Source organism: Aquarana catesbeiana, linkage group LG09 (genome assembly GCF_042186555.1).
Source record: "Aquarana catesbeiana isolate 2022-GZ linkage group LG09, ASM4218655v1, whole genome shotgun sequence".
Lineage (NCBI taxonomy): Eukaryota > Metazoa > Chordata > Amphibia > Anura > Ranidae > Aquarana > Aquarana catesbeiana.
The window spans coordinates 168,599,122-168,617,701 of NC_133332.1; the positions used below are offsets into that span (position 1 = coordinate 168,599,122).

Sequence of the window (18,580 nt, forward strand, 5' to 3'; positions counted from 1 at the left end):
CTAAGTATTCAGACCCTTTGCTCTGTATTTAGTAGAATCATCCTTTTGATCTAATACAGCCATGAGTCTTTTTGGGAAAGATGCAACAAGTTTTTCACACCTGGATTTGGGGATCCTCTGCCATTCCTCCTTGCAGATCCTCTCCAGTTCTGTCAGGTTGGATGGTAAATGTTGGTGGACAGCCATTTTTAGGTCGCTCCAGAGATTGGGTTTAAGTCAGGGCTCTGACTCTCTGGCTCTGGGCTATTCAAGAACAGTCACGGAGTTGTTGTGAAGCCACTCCTTCGTTATTTTAGCTGTATGCTTAGGGTCATTGTCTTGTGGGAAGGTAAACCTTCGGCCCAGTCTGAGGTCCTGAGCACTCTGGAGAAGGTTTTCGTCCAGGATATCCCTGTACTTGGCCGCATTCGTCTTTCCCTCGATTGCAACCAGTCGTCCTATCCCTGCAGCTGAAAAAACACCCCCACAGCATGATGCTGCCACCACCATGCTTCACTGTTGGGACTGTATTGGACAGATGATGAGCAGTGTCTGGTTTTCTTCACACATACCGCTTAGAATTAAGGCCAAAAAGTTCTATCTTGGTCTCATCAGACCAAAGAATCTTATATCTCACCATCTTGGAGTCCTTCAGGTGTTTTTTAGAAAACTCCATGCAGGCTTTCCTGTGTCTTGCACTGAGGAGAGGCTTCCGTCGGGCCACTCTGCCATAAAGCCCGACTGGTGGAGGGCTGCAGTGATGGTTGACTTCCTAAAACTTTCTTCCATCTCCCGACTGCATCTCTAGAGCTCAGCCACAGTGATCTTTGGGTTCTTCTCTCTCACCAAGGCTCTTCTCCCCCGATAGCTCAGTTTAGGGAGGGTTCTGGTCGTCCCAAACGTCTTCCATTTAAGGATTATGGAGGCCACTGTGCTCTTAGGAACCTTAAGTGCAGCAGAATTTTTTTTGTAACCTTGGCCAGATCTGTGCCTTGCCACAATTCTGTCTCTGAGCTCCTCAGGCAGTTCCTTTGACCTTTATGATTCTCATTTGCTCTGACATGCACTGTGAGCTGTAAGGTCTTATATAGACAGGTGTGTGGCTTTCCTAATCAAGTCCAATCAGTATAATCAAACACAGCTGGACTCAAATGAAGGTGTAGAACCATCTCAAGGATGATCAGAAGAAATGGACAGCACCTGAGTTAAATATATGAGTGTCACAGCAAAGGGTCTGAATACCTAGGACCATGTGATATTTCAGTTTTTCTTTTTTAATAAATCTGCAAAAATGTCAACAATTCTGTGTTTTTCTGTGAATATGGGGTGCTGTGTGTACATTAATGAGAAAAGAAAATGAACTTAAATGATTTTAGCAAATGGCTGCAATATAACAAAGAGTGAAAAATTTAAGGGGGTCTGAATACTTTCCATCACTGTATACTGAATGCACATCCAGGTGGAAATTATCCTTTTTTTTTTCTTCTTCTTCTTTCCTTATAACCCCTTTACTAATGGTCTTCACACTGCTTTGCATTTGATTCAGTGAAGGCAGTTATTCGGCAAAATGAGGCAGACACCCTTGCTTTGCATACTGCTAACAGTGTAAAGGGTCTGCTTGCTTTGAGCTTGTTTCAATGATCAAATGCAGCTTGAATTTGTGATCATTTTTAGACATGTCTGAGATCATTCATAGTTCCACAGGTGTATCTGACCTACAGTTGACCCAGTTTTATGCTGCATCAACCTGCCCCGAGCTGCTTTTGCATTCCCATTGACTTGTATGCGGAGAAAGGCTTTGAGTACAGAAATTACCCTATAAGCGTGCTATACCACTGTCCAAATCAGAAGGGTGACGCTATAGCCATGATCAAGATGCATTACTTCACTGCAGTAGGAAGAAGTCACTGAGTTGAATGTACTGTCAATGGGGTGTGGATCGCAAGACTGACTGAACTGGGAGTTCAAAAATCTGTATTTCAACTGTGTATTTAGCCATTTAGCTGCAGTGTAGCATCAACAACACATTCACTTTATTGTTTTGGGCACTCAAGTATTTTTCTCCACTACCTCATAAAATAAAAACATTCATAAATTCACCACCAATATTTATATACCACAAGTTTTATTCAATCCAAAATATGGTAAAATGATTAATATAAGCTACAGTGAAGTACCATGTACAGACATTAGGCATACAAAAAAAATCAAATAAAATAGTAATCATCATAATACATGGAAAGTGGTTAGATATACACCAAATATTAGAATTTCTTCATACTGCACTCAGACCGGACAGTATGAGGTCATAGAACCTGGCCTTGCATATTTCCTACCTAGGACGTTCCTGCAAACATCATGAAAGACAAAGCTTCAATCCTGGCCAGAAAATCATGCAAAAAGATTCCCAATGATAGAAAAACTTGGGTGGTGAAGCGTTGTATACAAGATTGCATCTACACATCGGTCCCAACAATTCAGTTCCCTTGCTAAATAAATCGTTGCTAGAAGTAGACTCCTATTTCTGTCACAATCTTGCTGGATAAATCACCTTCTTTGATTTGTCTTTGTTTTAGTATAGCATTTCTCACTTTTACAAGATCCATGAATCTGATCTAGCCTTATTTATTAGCATTAGTTTCAAAAGACTGTATACCTAGTTAAGTATTAAATACATACAGCACACACATATATAGATTCCATATATGTCAGTAAACTATACTATACTGCATCTAGCACCACTATGGACTGTAATAGTGTTTGGTCTTAAGTCCTTTAGAAAGAAGGCTTTATATCTAATGGTCAATCTAAATCTAAAATAATGTTTTTGGCTGGGAACATTGTCCAACTACTTTTTCCTTCTGTTTCTACACCTTCAGCAACAACTTTGCAGTTGCAGTATTTATGCTTAACTATGGTTTACCTGTGTATAATATCCACTTCATAATGCTACTCCAACTACTCACAGCAAAGGCAACGCTTCACTTCTGGCAATTCTAGGGTACACAAATGTGCACCCTAAAATGAGAATTAGAAATGTACAGGGTTATTTATTATGACTGTGCACAGGACAGTAACCAAAATCAACCAATCAGATTTCAACCTCCTCATTTAGTGCAAAGTTGTGACATGTGAATGCTGATTCTTTGGGTTACAACACTTTGTATACGGACCAACTAGATAAGACCTAGAATTTCTTGCTATGTAAACACTCACGAAATACTTAAAAGACTGCAGGCCAATTAACTTTTCTGAAATTCTCTTGTACCATGGTGCTTTCCCTACAGGCAACAGGTGAAGCATCAATTACCATTGTGACATGTATATGTAATACATTCAAGTTTGAAATTCACCATAGTCCCTACTATTTCATCATCATTAAAAAAAAAACAATATGCTAAAAATACTAAATATAAAACACAAAAAAAAAAACAATAAAAAAAGACTTATGCTGCAAGTGGCATTTACACATACCCTATGTATGCCCATCTTGTTTGTTATAAGCATATTTTTTATTCATTATGAAGACTTTGCCTATGCGAAACAGTTGCATTTTACACGGCAGGATTTTCCGCTTCACCAGCAGTTGCATATTCAGGTTGATCGCTATATTCTTTGACTTCAGGGTTCTCAGAGACCACAAGATTCTGTCTGGCTTGTGCCTCTGCCTCAGCCTGTGCAGTGTTAGTGCCTGCAGATGTTGGCATTGTTCTGTAGAGGAAAACAGTAAATGTTTTATATGCATCATTCAAACCAGTTTCTATGCAAAAACATATACAATATACTTAAACGCCTACCTAAAGTAAAAATTTTAATATCCTTTTTGTAACATGTTGTTTGTAGTATACTGTATGTGTTATTTATTACCTATACCTGTGATGGCGAACCTTGGCACCCCAGATGTTTTGGAACTACGTTTCCCATGATCCTCATGCACTCTGCAGTGTAGCTGAGCCTCATGGGAAATGTAGTTCCAAAACATCTGGGGTGCCAAGGTTCGCCATCACTGACCTATACAGTATCTCACAAAAATGAGTACACCCCTCACATTTTTGTAAATATTTTATTATATCTTTTCATGTGACAACACTGAAGAAATTAAACTTTGCTACAATGTATAGTAGTGAGTGTACAGCTTGTATAACAGTGAAAATTTGCTGTCCCCTCAAAATAATTCAACACACAGCGATTAATGTCTAAACCGCTGGCAACAAAAGTGAGTACACCCCTAAGTGAAAATGTCCAAACTGGGCCCAAACTGTCAATATTTTGTGTGGCCACCATTATTTTCCAGAACTGCCTTAACTCTCTTGGGCATGGAGTTCACCAGAGCATCACAGGTTGCCACTGGAGTCCTCTTCCACTCCTCCATGACGACATCACGGAGCTGGTGGATGTTAGAGACCTTGCGCTCCTCCACCTTCCGTTTGAGAATGCCCCAGAGATGCTCAATAGGGTTTAGGTCTGGAGACATGTTTGGCCAGTCCATCACTTTTACCCTCAGCTTCTTTAGGAAGGCAGTGGTCATCTTGGAGGTGTGTTTGGGGTCATTATCATGTTGAAATACTGCCCTGCGGCCCAGTCTCTGAAGGGAGGAGATCATGTCCCTGCTTCAGTATGTCACAGTAATTGTTGGCATTCATGGTTCCCTCAATAAACAGCCCCAGACCATGACACTCCCACCACCATGCGTGACTGTAGGCAAGACACACTTGTCTTTGTACTCCTCACCTGATTGCCACCACACACGCTTGACACCATCTGAACCAAATAAATTTATTATGGTCTCATCAGACCACAGGACATGGTTCCAGTAATCCATATCCTTAGTCTGCTTGTCTTCAGCAAACTATTTGCGGGCTTTCTTGTTCATCATCTTTAGAAGAGGCCTCCTTCTGGGACGACAGCCATGCAGACCAATTTGATGCAGTGTGCGGCGTATGGTCTGAGCATTGACAGGCTGACCCCCACCCCTTCAATCTCTGCAGCAATGCTGACAACACTCATACATCTATTTCCCAAAGACAACCTCTGGATATGACGCTGAGCACATGCACTCAACTTCTTTGGTCGACCATGGTGAGGCCTGTTTTGAGTGGAACCTCTCATGTTAAACTGCTGTATGGCCTTGGTCACCATGCTGCAGCTCATTTTCAGGGTCTTGGCAATCTTCTTATAGTAGGGTGACCAGACGTCCCCGGTTTCTGGGACAGTCCCCGGACTGAGGAAACCGTCCCCGGAGAAAGTTTGTCCCCAGTTTTGTCCCCACTTTGCAGGGCCGGGGATGTCTGATCACCAGACATCCTAAGTTTCCCGCGAGGTGCGGCAGTGTTCTGCATTTGGGCTGCAGCTCCTGGACACACACCAGTTGCAGCCACCCTAACTGATCACTGGTTGCTAGGGCCGCCCTGCCTGGCATCTAACAACCAGTGATGTCACACACACAGAGACTCTCAGAGTGAGGCCGGGTCGAGAGCGAGGTCATGTCAGTGTTGCCCTGGCTCTGCCCACCTTTTCCTCTTCTGCGGCTCCCGCGGTCCGCCACCCAGCGGCCTAATGCAGATATAGGAAAGGTCTCTGGCTGGGAAGAGAGAATGATCGTGGAGCCATGGGGGATGATGGCAGCGGCATCTGCACTGGCCACCTCTCTCCCTGGGGAGTTACAGTCTCAGCCTCACCCTCAGTCTACATTCCTGCTTTGGAGGACAGGCGGTGCTGAACTTAGAGAGCTGGAGGCGGTACACTGCAGCATGGACTGGTCTCAAAGCTGTCAGACTCTGTGCAGCACAGCAGCGGGTCAGTGTGTGATCGCCAGGCCAGCTGTTTAGTATGTCACACTGCTTTAATGTATACCAAACAGGCTGAGTGTTCCTGCCTAGTGCCCTTCCACCAGGTGCTATTCCCTAACCTATATCTACTTACCCTGATTTCTATAGTGAGTGCACACTGATTTCTGTACACTGAGTGCCACTTGGTGTACAGATATGACAGATATCAGTGTCAGAGGTATTAACATCCTGTGTACAGAGATTAGTGTTATATATATTGGGAATAGCACTTAGTGACTACTATTCCCTATGTATAACACTGACATTCGTACATGGAGTGCAAATCCACTCCACTCCATGTACAGATGTCAGTGTTATATATAGGGAATAGCACTCAGTGTACAGATATCCAGGGGCGGACTGACCATTTGGACACCTGGGCACTGCTCAAGGGTCTGGGGAACAGTGGCGGTGCGTCCATAAGGGCGCATGGACGCCACCCCCTCTCTCCAGCCACCCCCTCTATGACCTATGGATAGATTCATGCATTGCATGAATCTATCCATGGTTGCCGCTGCCACCCCTCATTCAGGCGCCCGGCCCCTTTTTGGGGGTGTTTTTGAAGCACCTGATTAGAGCCCCAGGCTCTAATAGGCTTCAAAATAGGTGAACTGCGAGCGTCATGCTTGGCGCTCGCAGTTCACCCAGGTGTGTTAGGAAAGCGAATGAATATTCGCTTTCCTAACGCTAAACTGCCTCTCCACCAATCAGGTGCTGGGTCTGTTACCCGTCACCTGATTGGCAGAAACGTCAGGCACCGCTATTGGACTCTTATCAGGAGGAGAGGACGGGAGATGAGGACGGGAGGAGACGCATGAAGGACCCCGCTCATCACCGTCACCCGCTGCCCCACCGAGACAGGGTAAGTGCCGGGCAGACGGTGACCAGGCGGGGGGTCACACTGGCACAGTGGCAGCATTTGATGGGCACAGTGGCAGCATTTGGTGAGCACAGTGGCAGCATTTGATGGGCACAGTGACAGTGTTTGATGGCACAGTGGCTGCCTTTAATGGCACATTTGGCAGCGTTTGATGGGCACAATTGATGGTTTTTTTTTTCGGAATTTTTCAGTTTGTTTGTGCCCCCCAAAAAATTTTGAGCACCAGCCGCCACTGGTCCGGGACCAGTAGGGGCCCCATTAGAGGCTCCTGTCTCAGGCTTTACTCACCCTTGGAAGGAACAGTCTGCACAGATGAGGACAGTGTACACACTTGGGGGTGAGGGAGCTTGTCCACAGTCCTATGCTGTGTACGGGGACAGCTCTGCTCATGTTCCATCCTCTCCAAGCCTGAACATTGGGACTTTGTGGCAGGAGAAAGCCTCTTCTATGCCTGAGCTGGGGGCACAAACCCAGGACCCAGCCTAATCCCTGGGGCCACACAGCACTGCCCACTACCAACAACGACTGAGCACTGCACTCCACAGTAAGTGCCCTACCACTGAGAATACCCATTTCCCACCCTCTCTCTCTCACCCCCTCTTACCCCCACTCTATTTCACCCCCCTTTCTCTCTCTTCGCCCTCTCTCTCACCCCCTCTCTCTCTCTCTTTCACTCCTCCTCTCTCTCACTCACTTCTCTAACACCTTCCCTCTCTCTCATCCCCCTCTCTATCCGCCTCCCCCTCTCTCTCTCTCTCTCCATCCACCACTCTCTCTCTCTCTGAGCCCTCCCTCTCTCTCAGTCCCACTTCTCTCTCTCTCAGCCTTCCTACCTGTTTCAAGCAGAAACACAGCACATACTGACTCCTACCACCATGACCATTTCAAATTACTGAAGTGCTTATGGTGGTTAGAGTGCTCTTTTAATATCTCTCAGAAGAAGTAAACCTCTGTATACTGATTCCATTTCATTTGATCATCCTCTAGTTGTGTTAAATTGAGTTTGCAACCTCCCTGAAATTATTTTTGCAGGTTAGAATGTCTGGGTTACCCATCTCTATATTTGGCTGTGACATATCCAGTGTGGCGGCGCACCCCCATCCTCCATTAAGTCCTGCTGGAGTTTGGTCTGTCTCGGACGGGGAGGGGCGAGCGCCACCAGATTATACAGAGTGGGGATATCCTGCTTACCCAGCTGTCAGATGAAGTCCCGCCTCCTTAGCCAGCTCCTATGATAGGCAGCACACTGGTGACGTCTATCATAGGAGGTGGGACTTTGTCTGAGGACAGCGGCCGCACGGGGTAAACAGGAGATCCCTGCTCTATATAATCCGACTTCTCTCCTCTAGGTAAGACTGAGCTGATGGGCACTGAACAGGCTGAGCTGATGGGCACTGAGCAGGCTGAGCTGATGGGCACTGAATAGGCTGAGTTGATGGGCACTGAACAGGCTGACCTGATTGGCACTGAACAGGCTGCATTAATGGACACTGAACAGGCTGCATTGATGGGCACTGAATGGGCTGATCTGATTGGCACTGAACGTGCTGATCTGATTGGCACTGAACGTGCTGATCTGATTGGCACTGAACGGGCTGATCTGATTGGCACTGAACGTGCTGATCTGATTTGCACTGAACGGGCTGATCTGATTGGCTCTGAACAGGCTGCATTGATGGGCACTGAACAGGCTGCATTGATGGGCACTGAACAGGCTGATCTGATGGGCACTGAACAGGCTGATATGATGGGCACTGAACAAGCTGATCTGATTGGCACTGAACAGGCTACATTGATGGGCACTGAACAGGCTGCATTGATGGGCACTGAACAGGCTGCATTGATGGGCACTGAACAGGCTGCATTGATGGGGACTGAACAGATTGAGCTGATGGGCACTGAACAGGCTGCATTAATGGGCACTGGTGAGTATAATACACTCTTCAACTGTGCTTTAAAATGCATGGTTTTCCCTTTTGTGAACCAGAACATAATGATGTTATGCGGTTGGTCTGGTATTAATAATGCTATGGGGGGTATGAAATGATTTCCAGAAATAACGTATATATCATACAGTTATTCCTTAAACACATACCACATACATTGCATATATCATTTGAGGAAAATATGCTTATAAAATAGTTTACTATTTGCCAATAAAAAAAAAAAAAAAAATGTCCCCGGATTTCATTTTAAAAATCTGGTCACCTTATCTTATAGCCTAGGCCATCTATATGTAGAGCAACTATTTTTTTTCAGAGCCTCAGAGAGCTCTTTGCCATGAGGTGCCATGTTGAACTTCCAGTTACCAGAATGAGAGAGTAAGAACGATAACACCAAATTTAACACACCTGCTCCCCATTCACAGCTAAGACCTTGTAACACTAACGAGTCACATAACACTGGGGAGGAAAAATGGCTAATTGGTCCCAATTTGGACATTTTCACTTAGTGGTGTACTCACTTTTGTTGCTAGCAGTTTAGACATTAATAGCTGTGTGTTGAGTTATTTTGAGGGGAAAGCAAATTTACACTGTTATACAAGCTGTACACTCATGACTTTACATTGTAGCAAAGTGTCATTTCTTCAGTGTTGTCACATGAAAAGATATAATAAAATATTTTTTAAAATGTGAGGGGTGTACTCACTTTTGTGAGATACTGTATATGGCATGATAAGAGTTTTTTTACTTCTTTTTAATTACTTTACCTTTCAGGGTTTTATATAAAGTAATATTAAGGACAATAATGTTTGTTTTTAAAATAACAAATATGTTATACTTACCTGCTCTGTGCAGTGGTTTTGCACAGAGCAGCCCTGATCCTTCTCTCCTGGGGTCCCCCACGTGCGCTTCTGGCCCATTCCCTCTGCAGAGTGCCCCCAGAGCAAGCAGATTACAGTAGGGGCACCAAGCAGCTGTGTTTCCGAGCCTCTGCCCTGCATGCCTATTCACACACAGAGCCGCGGCTCAGCCCTGCACCCTCTCTCTCCTCATTGGCTCACTGACCAATGGCTCCTGCTGCTGTCTCAGGCAATGAGGAGGGATAGTCCCCGGAGAGCCGAGGCTTTTGCGCACATCGCTGGATCACGATGGGGCTCAGGTAAATATTAAGGGGGAGCAGCTGCACACAGAAGGTTTTTTATCTTTATGCATCAAATGCATGAAGGTAAAAAGCCTTGATCCTTTACAACCAATTTAATACCCAAGGTTGTATTTACATTAAAACGGAACTAAACTCTCTCAATCAACATGAACTATTTTTAATCTTTATGCTGCTAGCATTAGTGAATAAATAGGAAATTATATTATATTTACATGTTTTAACTTTTAGTTTTTCTCATTTCCTTAGTTATCTCCTGTTCTGGTGGCATACATCCCAGGAGTCGTCATGGGCATTTTTATTTCTTTCATCTGGAGGAGGGGAGGAAGGGCTTTCTCAGCAAAGTACGCCCTCCTGCTTGCATGCATGAGTTTAAGGGCATGTGCCCTTACTTAAGATGGTCGCAGTTAGAAATGCTGGGGATTGGGGTCAAAGTGTTTCCTTTAAAATGAAGCATGAATATTAACCACTTCAGCACCGGAAGATTTGGCTGCTCAATGACCAGAGCACTTTTTACAATTTGGCACTGCACTGCTTTAACTGGTAATTGCGCGGTCATGCAATGCTGTACCCAAACAACATTTGCGTCCTTTTTTTCCCATAAATAGAGCTTTCTTTTGATGGTATTTGATTGCGTCAGCGATTTTTATTTTTTGCGATATAAACGGAAAAAGACCGAAAATTTAGAAAAAAATTATATTTTCTACTTTTTGTTATAAAAAAAATCCAATAAACTCAATTTTAGTCATACATTTAGGACAAAATGTATTCAGCCACATGTCTTTGGTCAAAAAAATGTCAATAAGCCTATATTTATTGGTTTGCGCAAAAGTTATAGCGTCTACAAACTAGGGTACATTTTCTGGAATTTACGCAGCTTTTAGTTTATGACTGCCTATCTCATTTTTTGAGGTGCTAAAATGGCAGGGCAGTACAACCCCCCCCAAATGACCCCATTTTAAAAAGTAGACACCCCAAGAAAATTACTGAGATGCTTGTTGAGCCCATTGAATATTTTATTTTTTTGTCACAAGCGATTGAAAAATGACAACAAAAATAAAATTACACAAAGTTGTCACTAAATGATATATTACTCACATATGCCATGGTTATATGTGGAATTACACCCCGAAATACACGCTGCTGATTCTCCTGAGTATTGGGATACCACATGTGAGAAATTTTGCTTGGGAGCCTAGCCGCGTACAGGACCCCGAAAACCAATCACCGCCTTCAGGATTTCTAAGGGTGGAAATTTTTGATTTCACTCCTCACCACCTATCACAGTTTCAAAGGCCATAAAAAAAATGATAGCAACCCCCCCCCCCAAATGACCCCATTTTGGAAAGTAGACACCCCAAGCTATTTGCTGAGAGGCATGTTGAGTCCATGGAATATTTTATAGTTTGCCACAAGTTGCGGGAAAATGACAAACTTTTTTTGTTGCGCAAAGTTGTCACTAAATGATATATTGCTCAAACATGCCATGGGCATGTGAAATTATACCCCAAAATACATTCTACTGCTTCTCCTGAGTACAGAGATACCACACATGTGAGACTACTTTTTGGGACCCTAGCTGTGTACAGGACCCCGAAAACCAATCATCGCCTTCAGGCTTTTGAAGGGCGCAAAATGATGATTTCACTTCCTCACTACCTATCACAGTTTCGGAGGCCCTGAAATGTCCAGATAACACAAAACCCCCCAAATGACCCCATTTTGGAAAGTAGACACCCCAAGCTATTTGCTAAAAGCCTTTAAAATCCTTTACAAGTTACCACTTTAGATTTACAGAGGAAGTCTACTGCTAAAATTACCGCCCTCGATCTGACCTTCGTGGTGATACCTCACATGCATGGTGCAATTGCTGTTTACATATGACACCAGATTGATGCTTGCGTTCGCTTTTGCGCGTGACAGGGGTGCTTTTTTATTGTTATTTATTTTGCATTTTTATTTTATTTTTAAACTGTTCCTTTTCATTTTTTTAATCATTTTTATTGTTATCTCATGGAATGTAAATATCCCCTATGATAGCAACAGGTATTGACAGGTACTCTTTTTTTGAAAAAATTGGGGTCTATTAGACCCTAGATCTCTCCTCTGCCCTCAAAGCATCTGACCACACCAAGATCGGTGTGATAAAATGCTTTCCCAATTTCTCAATGGTGCTGTTTATATCCGGCGAAACCTGTCATGAAATGCTCATAGCTTCTGGTTTCATAGGCCATAGAGATGATTGGAGCTGTTCTGGTCTTCGATCAGCTCTATGGTCAGCTGGCGGAACCACCGGCTGCATTCTTGGGTTCCCTGTTGGGACAGGAGAGCCCAAGAAAATCATGGAAGACCGTGGGAGGGGGGAGTTCCATCCCATGGCTTGCAAAAGCAATCTAGAGGCTAATTGGCCGCTAGGATTGCTTTTACATGAAAGCTGACCGCTGGCTGAAAAGAATGATACCAAGATGTTACCTAAACCTGCAGACACCATTCTGCTATAACCACTCAAAGCCCAGCAACATACCAGTACGTTGCTGGTCCTTGTTAGGCATACAGTGGGGACGGAAAGTATTCAGACCCCCTTAAATTTTTCACTCTTTGTTATATTGCAGCCATTTGCTAAAATCATTTAAGTTCATTTTTTTTCCTCATTAACCCTTTCATGACTAAGCCTATTTTTGAAATGTGGTGTTTACAAGTTAAAATCCGTATTTTTTGCTAGAAAATTACTTAGAGTTCCCAAACATTATATATATATATTTTTTAGCAGAGAATCTAGAGAATAAAATGGAGATTGTTGCAATATTTTATATCACACGGTATTTATGTAGCAGTGTTTTAAACGCAAATTTTTGGAAAAGGGACACTTTCATGAATTTTAAAAAATCCAAACAGTAAAGTTACCCCAATTTTTTTGTATAATGTGAAAGATGATGTTACGCCAAGTAAATAGATAGCAAACATGTCACCCTTTATAATTGCACTCATGGAATGGCGACAAACTACGGTACCTATGAATTTCCATAGGCGAAGCTTTAAATTTTTTTTACAGTTACCAGGTTTGAGTTACAGAGGAGGTCTAGGGCTAGAATTATTGCTCTCGCTCTGACGATCGCGGCGATATCCCACATGTGTGATTTGAACACCGTTTACATATGCAGGCGCGACTTCCGTATGCGTTTTCTTCGCTGCGCAAGCTCGCAGGAGACGGGGGCACTTTAAAAAAAAATTTTTTTTTATTATTTATTTATTTTTTTTATACTTGTAAATTGTGTTTAAAAAAACATTTTTTTTTTTTAAATTTTATTGCTGTCACAAGGAATGTAAACAACCCTTGTGACAGTAATAGGTGGTGACAGGTACTCTTTATGGAGGGATCGGGGGTCCCTCCTTTGCACTTCACAGTATTCAGATCGCCGAAAACGGCGATTCTGAACACTGTATATTTTTTTAAAACCGGCGCCATTGGCAGCCGAGTAAACAGGAAGTGACGTCATGACGTCGCTTCCGCGTTTACATTGAGAAGGCTGGAACGAAGCCACCCACAGCTTCGTTCCAGCCCGCCCCAGCCGCCAAAGGCGGCCGATTGGACACCGGGCTTTCCAATCGCACGGGAGGCCCGGTAAATTGTCCCCTCCCGCTCCTCCGGTATAACAGCCGAGCGGCTTTTAGCTGCAGCTGCGGGCATCATCCCGGTATAGCCACGGAAAGCCGAGTATGCAGATGTGCGTACGGTCGGCGGGAAGGGGTTAATGTACACACAGCACCCCATATTGACAGTAAAACACAGAATTGTTGACATTTTTGCAGATTTATTCAAAAAGAAAAACTGAAATATCACATGGTCCTAAGGATTCAGACCCTTTTCTGTGACACTCATATATTTAACTCAGGTGCTGTCCATTTCTTCTGATCATCCTTGAGATGGTTCTACACCTTCATTTGAGTCCAGCAGTGTTTGATTATACTGATTGGACTTGATTAGGAAAGCCACACACCTGTCTATATAAGACCTTACAGCTCACAGTGCATGTCAGAGCAAATGAGAATCATGAGGTCAAATGAACTGCCTGAAGAGCTCAGAGACAGAATTGTGGCAAGACACAGATCTGGCCAAGGTTACAAAAAAATTCTGCCACACTTAAGGTTCCTAAGAGCACAGTGGCCTCCATAATCCTTAAAAGGAAGATGTTTGGGACGACCAGAACCCTTCCTAGAGCTGGCCGTCCGGCCAAACTGAGCTATCGGGGGAGAAGAGCCTTGGAGAGAGAGGTAAAGAAGAACCCAAAGATCACTGTTGCTGAGCTCCAGAGATGCAGTCGGGAGATGGGAGAAAGTTGTAGAAAGTCAACCATAACTGCAGCCCTTCACCAGGCTGGGCTTTATGGCAGAGTGGCCCGACAGAAGCCTCTCCTCAGTGCAAGACACATGAAAGCCTGCATGGAGTTTGCTAAAAAAAACACCGGAAGGACTCCAAGATGGTGAGAAATAAGATTCTCTGGTCTGATGAGACCAAGATAGAACTTTTTGACCTTAATTCTAAGAGGTATGTGTGGAGAAAACCAGGAACTGCTCATCATCTGTCCAATACAGTCCCAACAGTGAAGCATGGTGGTCGGGGTGTTTTTCAGCTGCAGGGACAGGATGGTTTCGAGGGAAAGATGAATTTGGCCAAGTACAGGGATATCCTGGACGAAAACCTTCTCTAGAGTGCTCAGGACTTCAGACTGGGCTGAAGGTTTACCTTCCAACAAGACAATGACCCTAAGCACATAGCTAAAATAACGAAGAAGTGGCTTCACAACAACTCTGTGACTATTCTTGAATGGCCCAGCCAGAGCCCTGACTTAAACCCAATTGAGCATCTCTGAAGAGACCTAAAAATGGCTGTCCACCAACATTTACCATCCAACCTGACAAAACTGGAGAGGATCTGCAAGGAAGAATTTTTTTGTAACCTTGGCCAGATCTGTGCCTTGCCACAATTCGGTCTCTGAGCTCTTCAGGCAGTTCCTTTGACCTTTATGATTCTCATTTGCTCTGACATGCACTGTGAGCTGTAAGGTCTTCTATAGACAGGAGTGTGGCTTTCCTAATCAAGTCCAATCAGTATAATCAAACACAGCTGGACTCAAATGAAGGTGTAGAACCATCTCAAGGATGATCAGAAGAAATGGACAGCACATGAGTTAAATATATGAGTGTCACAGCAAAGGGTCTGAATACTTAGGACCATGTGATATTTCAGTTTTACTTTTTTAATAAATCTGCAAAAATGTCAACAGTTCTGTGTTTTTCTGTCAATATGGGGTGCTGTGTGTACATTAATGAGGAAAAAAAATGAACTTAAATGATTTTAGCAAATGGCTGCAATATAACAAAGAGTGAAAAATTTAAGGGGGTCTGAATACTTTCCGTTCCCCACTGTATATTGTAATGTTCTTTTTTCATGCAGCTTGGGAGTCGCTGATTTACTTATCGTGAGAGCAAACGCTGTTGCTGCCAAGACAGATAAATCAGTGCTGCAGCTGAATGGCGTACCTGAAAAGCAAACAATGGTAACAATAAAGCATTAACTCAATAAAACAACGTAATTTTTTAACGCAATCTGTGCCTAAAAATATATGCCGAAGTATGGGGGCAATCCGCCCCTAATGTTAGGAGCAAATCGCTCCTTCACCCCTGCCCCCATGCTTTAGCATATATGCTCTTTTTTTTAACTGTGGTGGTAAAATCACCTCCTACAGTGCTGGAGTCACGGCTTTATGTATCGCGGGAGCAAACGCTGCTGCTGTCAGAATAAATAAACCCATGTTGCAGCTGAATTGCGTACCTGCTAAGCAAATGATGGTTAACAATAAAACATAACATTACAGTATAACAATAAAAGTAACATTACAAAATAACCGTAAGACATACCATACCTGCAAAGCAAGTACAATAAAAAATAGTAAGAATAAAACATTACCGTTCTAAAATACAGTTACAATAGAGAGAGAACAATAGATATAGAACAATAGAGAACAAACATAAGAGAGAGAACAAAAGAGAGAGAAGAAAAATAAAACCATGACTATTTTTGGCTTTTTTCATTTATTTTTTTTATTTTTTTTGCACTTTTATATAAACTGTAAATGTTCCAGATTAGGGTCTCTCAAAATGTGATGGCCATCTCATCTTTCAAGACCCTGTGTAAGTGTGCCCTAGGACTGTGCAATGCTGTACCCTATGCTAATACTCCACTAGTGTGTGGTAGCGTATGAAAGAGTCACTGAGGCAGAGACCAGGTTGGTCAGGACAGGGGGGACAATAAAAGCCAGTGTCATGCCTAAATCTTCTTTGGGGATTTTTTTGGGTAGGGGTACCGGAGAGGACATACGGAAAATGCCTCTCATGCAGCCGGCTCACTGCATTTGTGTTGGGAAGGTGGGCCACAGCACTGTCTGGAAACAGAAGGGCTGTGAAGATCTCTTCCCGGAATTTAAGGAAGGATCCAGTTTGTCCTGAAGCTTTGTATTGCACATAAGCATTCAGCAGAGCCAATTGGAATAAATATACAGACACTTATTTGTACCAGCAGCTGGCCTTACGGGCAATTAGGTACGGCGCCAACAACTGGTCGTTGAGGTCCACCTCTCCCATTTTAAGGTTGTATTGGTGGACAGAGGGGGGTTTCTCCACAACCCCAGTCACCGTAGGAATTTGGACAGTCGTGGGTGAAGGGAGGACAGAACGAAAACATTCCGTGTATCCCTCCACTTCATTGCTAACAAATTATTAAATTTCAAGCAGGCTCTCTCCCCCCATCTAAGTCGGGATTCTACAAGCCGTTGGGGGAAGCTCCAGCGATTAGATCGCATGGTGCCACATGCGCCAATTCCACAATCAAAAAGGTGACTAAAAAGTGACATGCTTGTGTAATAATTGTCCACGTACAAGTGGTACCCCTTTCCGAATAAGGGTGACACCAAGTCCCACACGATCTTACCAGCGCTCCCTATGTAGTCTGGGCAGTTCTCGGGCTCCACGTGACTATCTCGTCCCTCGTAAACCATAAAACTATATGTATAGCCTGTTGCCCTGTCACAGAGCTTATACAACTTGACCCCATATCTGGCACGCTTGCTAGGAAGATACTGTTTGATAGACAAGCGGCCAGAAAACTTAATCAGGGACTCATCAACGCAGACAATTTGATCGAGAGTAAACAAGGCTGCAAACTGTTGGTTGAAGTGGTTTACGAGGGGCTGAATTTTGTGGAGCTGATCGTATCCAGGGTCACTCCGAGGATGACAGAGTTCATTGTCATTGAAATGGATGAACCACAAGATCTGCTCGGATCGTGTCCTGGTCATGGATGCAGAGAACATGGGCATATGGTGAATTGGGTCAGTGGACCAATATGACTGCAACTCACTTTTTTAACTATGCCCATGAGGAGGGATAGGCCCAGGAAGGTCTTAAATTCGGAGACCGTAATAGGTCTCCAATCTCTGGCAAGGGCTAACTGGGGATTAGCGGCGATGAATTGACCAGCATACAAATTGCTTTGGTCCACAGATCTATAGAGATCTATATAGAGATCTTCCGAGAAAAACAGCGAATAAAAATCAAGTGACGTAAAATCAACTGTTTCCACCTGAATTCTGGGTTGGCTAGTGAATGGGGGAAGTACGGGTGCTGCAGAAGTGGTGAGCTCCCAATTCAGATTGGCAAATGCAGCAAGAAGGGCGCTATGGGCTCAACGGGCCTGCGTTTATCTTCTTGGTGGCTGCGGGACTCTACTTGTGCTAGCCACCTCATCAGCTTGAACTGGTGGCACAGTGGTGTAGTGGTTAGCACTCTCACCTAGCAGTAAAAAGGGTCGCTGGTTCGAATCCCAACCACGACACTACCTGCCTGGGGTTTGCATGTTCTCCCTGTCCCTGCGGCAGGGTTTCCTCCGGATACTCCGGTTTCCTCCCACACTCCAAAGACATGCTGGTAGGTTAATTGGCTTCTGTCCAAAATTGGTCTTGGTATATAGGTGTATGTTGGGGACCTTGGATTGTGGGCTCCTTGAGGGTAGGGACTGATGTGAGTGTGTGATATATGTGTGGAGCACTGTGTAAACTGATGGTGCTATATGGGTACCTTACATAAAAAAAAATAATAGATGAGCATCTTAATGAGACACAATGTACAGGGATAGGGACAATTGTAGACACGCACCCACACTCACTCATGTTGAAATGGATGGACTGGTGTCTTTATTCAACCTTACCAACTATGTAACTGCACTTATGGGACTCGCCACGTCACCAAGTGTTACTGTAGTGCTGGATGTACAACCAGGATGTACTAGGCCGCTGGTGCCTGCCAGTTCACCAGAAGGATGAGTGGCACTAGTACTGGCTCTCTGCTCCATATGAGAACCCTGCGGTTCTTGCACCTCAACAACAGCAGAAGGATGGGGTCGGGTACGCCTGACCTTGGTAGAGACCACTACTCCATCATCAGAGCTACTTGTCAGGGTGCCGCTGCTGTCTACTGCTTCGTATTCTCAGCATGAATGAGACAATGGGTGATTTCCTCTTTACTCTCATCTGTCAGGCTCAGAAACGTGTAAGCCTCTTCACTAGTGTACCTTCGATTGGACATTTTGGCCTCTAAATTTACTGGTACACTAGTACAACTCACAGGAAAAAAAGAGCATCTGATTGTCAATGACTGCTTCAAACGCTACCAAAAAACTGTTAGCGTTCGCAGGGATCAGGCCTGACTCTGTGAATGCTGCAGTTATGTGTTTGGT

The 18,580-nt window shown here is 44.0% G+C and overlaps 1 protein-coding gene across 2 annotated transcripts in view; it reads right to left on the minus strand.

Moving 5' to 3' along the window:
• Nucleotides 1-2,087: 2,087 nt before the first annotated feature.
• The window catches only part of LOC141108125 (V-set and immunoglobulin domain-containing protein 1-like), a 58,561-nt gene continuing 42,068 nt past the window's right edge, over nt 2,088-18,580 (minus strand). For both annotated transcript variants that reach the window (XM_073599390.1, XM_073599391.1), the window contains one exon: nt 2,088-3,690. In XM_073599390.1, coding sequence (XP_073455491.1) covers nt 3,534-3,690 — 157 coding nt within the window. In that variant the 3' untranslated portion in view covers nt 2,088-3,533. The remainder of the gene's footprint in view (nt 3,691-18,580) is intronic.